Here is a 6,751-nt window from a genome sequence, read left to right on the forward strand (position 1 = left end):
CCATTGGTCAATAATTATAGTTCATGCCCGATTTTAAGGAAACTTATTAAATTTAATTAACCATTGAATCTATCTATAGTTTATTAATAGTCTATTTAGATTCAGTAAAGTGTCCTGAAAAACGTGCCCTAGTGATATAAATGCAAACAATAGCTTGTTATTCTGTTTATACATCAAAACTAGATGTTTTTAAAAGAGGAACAATATTATGATACAGTAAATCTAATGGAAAATTTCAAATAGTTGTAGGAAACAAAAGTTTCTTGGTTCAGAATAAACAACTTACCATATTGTTTGTTTATTGTTTTTGAAGGGGCGGATTCAAGGATCCAAAGGTTCAAGAACCCCACACTTCAACCGAAGCTTATTGTGTTCCCAAGTAGTATGTTAGTTAGGGAAACCAATACCTGTGTCCTTTATAAGAATCAGGAGTTTTTCCCTATACTAACATTCCATTCATCACCTGGTTGCAATCCTTGTCGCAATCCAGTGTGATATGCTTGGCAGTCTCTTCAGACTGATTAGTCCTCGTGACCTATGTGAGTTCCACTCCTGGCCTTCTTTGTAGGTCCTTCCACTGAGGAAGGGGACGCCAAACTGCCTCTAGGGCGCCCGGCCACCCTCGACTCAGCCTCTTGACCCAAATTTGTGCCTGGAGTTTCACTCATCTCTGTTCTCTTGGGTTTTTCTTTTTGCCCCTCCGAAACTCTCCCAAGAAGTTTTGCCTAAATGGCCGCCCTTCTTTGAGCAGTGGTGAGTTTTAGCCTCTCTACCCACAAACTTGTGACCTACGTGAGTTCCACTCCTGGCCTTTTTCTTCCAGGACCTACCTTCTGCTGAGAGAGGGGACGCCAAACTGCCTCTAGGGCGCCCGGCGCCCGGCCACCCTCGACTCAGCCTCTTGACCCACATTTGAGCCTGGAGTTTCGCCATTCTCTGTTCTCTTGGGTTTCTCTTTTTGCCCCTCCGAAACTGCCCTGATGGGGCAGATCCCGTGGGTTTGAAGACAAGGCAACTTCTGGAGTTGCCTTGAGGTCCATTTTAGTCGCCTCCTACGACAAGCATATGGATACTGTGGGTGAATTCTGGTTTTCAACGCATTCTTGAGTACGATGATCGACTCAATGCTCCCCCAAACCACAGGGGGCAACTCACCATTAAAACACCAGTAAGAATTTCAATTGAAACCTGTGATCAGTAGATGAACAAATTATTAAACAATTTTAATATTACTGTACCGGTACCAGTATAATTGAAAGGCGAAATTTATTTATTAATTTTTCATTATGCTGTTAATTCTAGTTTTTTGTTGCAGCCGCCCGATGTGTGAGATACAGTAATGGAACTCTAATAAGTAATGATTTACTGAGAGTGGGATTGGGAAAGAAATACATGCAATGGAATGATCCTCGTGATATCCATGCTCAAATATATGAAGTAAGCTCTTATTGAAAATGCATTCATTATCAGAAATCATTGCATGACGAAGCTGCTTTATATTACTGCAATGATTCAACTTTTATATATTCATATAATTACATTACTTATAGTTACCGTACTAATAATTTGAGCAGTTTCGATACTTTAATAATACGCACTCCCCATTACCACGCACAAGCAAAAATCTCATGTGGGCATCATACGCAATAAAAAAATCGTATAATGTAGATTTAACAAGTTTCGAATCGATTTTTAAACGTTGTAACATTGGGTTAGTGTGAGAAAAATTACTAACATGTTACATTAATATTCAATATCATACAATTATTTATTTGAATTTTTAAAGAAATCAAATATTAATATTTCAGCACAGAATGAATGGATATGTATTTATGTATTTGAATTCAATTGTCTTCCCAAACTTATTACCGTAATCACAGGGCCTCTTATTCCCTTTCAAATTCTGTGATTCATCCAGCCCAGTTCGAAATTCTGACTGAATCTTATATTCTTCTATATAACTCATAATGTTACACCATTATTCATCTCTAGTGGGGTCTCAAATTGTCAATGTTTATGTTTTACAGGTGTCCAAAGCTACAAACCCTATGATTCATGCAAAACTAGCTGGTCATCAACTTACGGATAGGAACAAATCCCTAGATTCTATCGAACCTTGGTCGTTCATATTTCTGAAGAAAAAAGTAGATCTTAATTCCTTTGTTCGTCCAATATGTACTGTCACTACGATGCGATATAGACTATATTTGAATTATACACTGATGACGAGTCAAATGGAATATTTGAATGGAACGGTAAACTGAAACTACAGTACTATTTTCCTTTATAAGGTGTAAATATTAATTAGTTGTTTGTTTAAACACAGACAAAATAAGTAATAATTTAATAAGTAATAAGTACTAGTATTCTGTGAACAGTAGACCTCGCCCAGTTATAACGACGTCCCAAACCATAAGCACATCCACACTGATACACTAACTACTTATTTGATCAGATCATGCTTACACAAGATTTAATTTTCATATAACGCTTTCCGGAATTCAGCGCGAGAAAACCAGAAGACATCTAGGCGCCCAGACAAGCTGTTATAAGTTCTTTGCATCCTATTTAATAGTGCATAAAAATTGCATTCAATGAGGCATGCAATAAGGCATGCAATTTATAGTCTACACAGCTGTTAATTTTTTACCTAGTTACATTGAGATATTGAATTGCATGCGTCATGGCATGCAATTTATAGTCAACTCGACAGCTGATCTATGATTCTATAGTTTGATTTTTACTCTAATATTGGCGTATGAAGGAGGCTCCTTTTTCCTTTTATATTATCCTTGAAATGCAAAATTTCCAAAAAACCTTGTATATACGTCGACGCGCAATTTAAAAAGGAACATACCTGTCAAATTTCATGAAAATCTATTACCGTGATTCGCCGTAAATGCGCAACATATAAACATTTAAACATTCAAACACTTAAACATTAAGAGAAATGCCAAACCGTCGACTTGAATCTTAGACCTCACTTCGCTTGGTCAATTAATTTACTTCCTCAATGGTTTAAATAAAAAACAACTTTGAATAGTTGAATATTACTGATTTATAAAAAATATAGCCTCTACTTTGCGAAAATAGTGTCTGACAAACTGAGATTACAAGCAATCATGGTGTAGCCCAACAACCAAAAATATAGTTTCTCAATTTTCTTTATAAATCATAGGGGTTTTGATGATTTCGAGTACGGTACTGTATTTTTTCAATTTAGATAAATACCAGTTCACAATGCTCTCACCCACACTGAGTCACATAATTTAATTATTTACTATACAGTTACATACAGAAGAGGGAATGAATTGCTCTTTCCTTTGTAGTTCAGTCTATGATTTACAGTTTCAGTCTATGATTTATGATTTTAGTTCAGTCTGTAATTTACAGTTTCAGTTTTTTAGTATTACAATTTATAACTGTCAATGAATATTTGATCGGATTATGTGGAGAATTGAGCATTCTGTTACTGTTATAATTTAGAAAGATGAGAGAAAATTTGATGAAGGTTGAAGAATATGATGTGCTATGAAACCACTATATTTTACAGATATACGGTTGGGATCATGATGGAAATCATTTATCATACGATATTAAACTATATACAAATGAATATTGTATAACTCTGATATCTAACTCTAATTTGACAAACCGAGATGAATTGGAAAATGAGATGATGAAGCTTGGACGTTTCTGTACCGACAGTAAGTATATAGAAAGGGCCATATAATTTATAAATATCATAATTATAGTGTACATGAAATATTTTTATGAATTTCTGTTTAATTCAGTCCAGTTTTCAGCCTTTACTTGGGCCTATAACAAGGCAACAAACTTCTTGTAAGACACAGTAAATAGTGAATCCACTGATGAGGGGGGCGTAAATGTTCCAACGAGAACAATGTGGAATTGCATGTTTAATAATATACTACTGTGTTTTACAAGAAGTTTGTTGCCGTGTTAGGCCCAAGTAAAGGCTGAAAACTGGACTGAATTAAACAGAAATTTAGAAAAATATTTAAATTTTATCAGAATAGAATGCTCTCATCACAATCTTACAAATTACCACTGGCAGCAGTCTTTTATCCTACTGAATTCTCCCCCAATATTGAGCAATTTGGAAAAAACATTGTAAAAACACCGATTATGAGCTTAAGCTTATATATCTTTGAAAATAATTTTAAGACCGCGTTTTTAGTCCTATTTTCCATATGGACAATCAAAATAGGCCCCATATAGTTTTTACAGTACTGTATATATGTCTTTTAGAGAAATGTTTACGAATGAACCTGCTTTCTTTGATTCTTTTGTATAATTTCCCTCAAATTTTGCATAATTAACGCTTTTTTCATCATTCGATCATTGCGGAGTAAATAATACCTAGTAACAATGTAACAATACAATATTATAAATTGTATGTTTACATGGATATAGGTCTATGTAGCCTACCTATAAATTATAGATATGGAACCTTTTCGTATTTTTTTTTTTTTTAATAAAGGCTACAGACCTACTCAATAAGATTCACTTGAAATGTTGTATAGAGTGCTATTTATGAGTTATAATTTTTCAAATTTTCAGTTTTCATAGCGTTTCACTTAATTATTATATATTATCATGTATCTGTTACAGGGTCTCTCCCGGATACTTTCTATGGCACTTCTGTTATACACTACAATGCAACAGGAGATGTTTACAGCTTTGTTGGTATTCTGATTGGCATTTATGATTCAATTAGTGTTTTTCAAGGAGTGATCGATTTGGATGCTACATTTGCAGTTCTTGACTATTACAATAGTTTTATGGCTCTAATTGCACTAACCCGGAACCATGGTAGTATCTACTGAGCCAGAGAAAGCAAGATTTATTTTAGCTTAAAGCATTTTTGGTAAATTTATTCATTCATGTATTTATTTTATCATTTTTGGTAAATTTATCGATTCATTTATTCAACATGAATGTTATTCAACTTATTAATTTATATATTTTCAACTTATAATATAGGTTCTCGTCTTTGATTCTCAAACATAGTATTTTTTTGCATTCATTCAATCATCAACTTATCAATTCATCATAAAAATCATGAATAAAAATGTCATTTACCTAGACCTATGCTTTTTAATAATATTTACTCTAGTATTGGATGTGGTAGAAGAATAAAATTTATATTTTAGATTATCTATTTGATGGAGGTGTAAAAAACAGACATTTCTCCAAAACTTTTCTCATTGTACGGTACAGTACTATATTATGAGATTTATTTATTATCTATTTATTGAAAAAAATCATTACATAACAGGTAGCCTACCGGTACATCTTAATTATTGTTTGATTTGGCTTGGAAATTATGAAAATATCTGATGTGATATCTTTATTAAAAAGATTCAATTCAAATTTAATCTGTTTTATTTCATCCATTTTTCTTGGAATCAAAGAATAGTGATTTATAGAATTTCATTTTTTGATAATTAGATATGGTAGAGCTAAAATTTGAAAAATACTCTTTTTCATAATTAATACTTGAACCTATGTAAAAGAATGCCATTATATTATTGGTTAATATATAATGGTTCATTTGATGAAACTCAACTTGCTCACAAGCTGCATACAGACTAAATTGAGTTACATACAATTCGATACTTATTGAACGTACGATTTTTTGGCGTCCTTTTAAATCCTATTAGATTGAACACAACTTGGCAAATATATGATGTGTATCATATGTTTGTCAAGACCCATTCGATCTCATATAATTTATAAGGACGGCTAACAAATGTACGTCCAAAAATCGATGTGGGCATTACACACCACGTACGTTTCACTAAATTTGTACTTGTCATCGATAGTAATATGTGTGTTTTTCCAATCACTGTATGCTACCACTGGTTTACAGCTGAAGGCACTAGTGCCTTCAAGTAACCACACTGGTCTACCAATATATTGCTCGGAGTGGTAAATCTAACAATAGTCCACGAAAATGTCAAAATTCAATAACAATAGGTGACCACTGAAGGGTCTTTAGAACTTCTACCTGTCCATCCTTTGTTTTCGGCGGCCCCGTCTCATTTCTTTAACGCCTAAATGTTTGATAATTTTTTGCCACTTAGTTCAAGAAAAAGCTGAAAAAACGCTGGAAAACGCAGATTTTGGGCGTATCTTAAGATTTTTTTTCAAATCCGTTCTTGGTGCGCAACTAGATGGCCAACTGAACATAAATGTAAAATTTGAACGTATTTGGTTCAGTAGATTTTTAGTTCTGTTGATTATGAATGAGTGAGTGAATGAATCAGTGTCATTTCGCTTATATATTGTCAAATGTTGCTTGGAGTTTATAAAAATTTTACTCTATAATCTCACAATAGAAAAGATTTCGTTCAACTTTCATCTGTTCTTATTTCATCCATTAGTTTGTACTTGAGAATTTGATTGACAAAATAGGCAGATATCCTACTGTACCTACCGGCGAGGTTTCACAGGTAATATAAGTTGATATAGTAATTTGATATACAGAGTGTTTCAGAAGTAGTGTCGAACATTTTAGGGTATTGTTCCTTGATAATAGGAGACTACAGATGTCGTATTTGAAGTGTCCAAAACTCAGCGATTATCCTTAGCTGCCACTTTGTTTTTTCATTTGCCAACTTTTTTGTCTCTTGTAAATTTTCTGTAAAGTGAACGGTTTTCGTGAAATTTGCCATCAAAAATTTTAAATGGTCGCCATTTTGAATATGTACATCGAAAATTTTTC

At 33.4% G+C, this 6,751-nt stretch overlaps 1 protein-coding gene across 2 annotated transcripts in view; it reads left to right on the plus strand.

Annotated features, from left to right (window-relative positions):
- LOC111045030 overlaps window positions 1–5,316 on the plus strand; it is a 28,655-nt gene extending 23,339 nt beyond the window's left edge. For both annotated transcript variants that reach the window (XM_039426742.1, XM_039426743.1), the window contains 4 exons: window positions 1,316–1,437; window positions 2,028–2,255; window positions 3,554–3,707; window positions 4,636–5,316. In XM_039426742.1, coding sequence (XP_039282676.1) covers window positions 1,316–1,437; window positions 2,028–2,255; window positions 3,554–3,707; window positions 4,636–4,850 — 719 coding nt within the window. In that variant the 3' untranslated portion in view covers window positions 4,851–5,316. The remainder of the gene's footprint in view (window positions 1–1,315; window positions 1,438–2,027; window positions 2,256–3,553; window positions 3,708–4,635) is intronic.
- The last annotated feature ends 1,435 nt before the right edge of the window (window positions 5,317–6,751 follow it).

The sequence above is a fragment of the Nilaparvata lugens genome, chromosome 4 (genome assembly GCF_014356525.2).
Source record: "Nilaparvata lugens isolate BPH chromosome 4, ASM1435652v1, whole genome shotgun sequence".
NCBI classification, from domain to species: domain Eukaryota; kingdom Metazoa; phylum Arthropoda; class Insecta; order Hemiptera; family Delphacidae; genus Nilaparvata; species Nilaparvata lugens.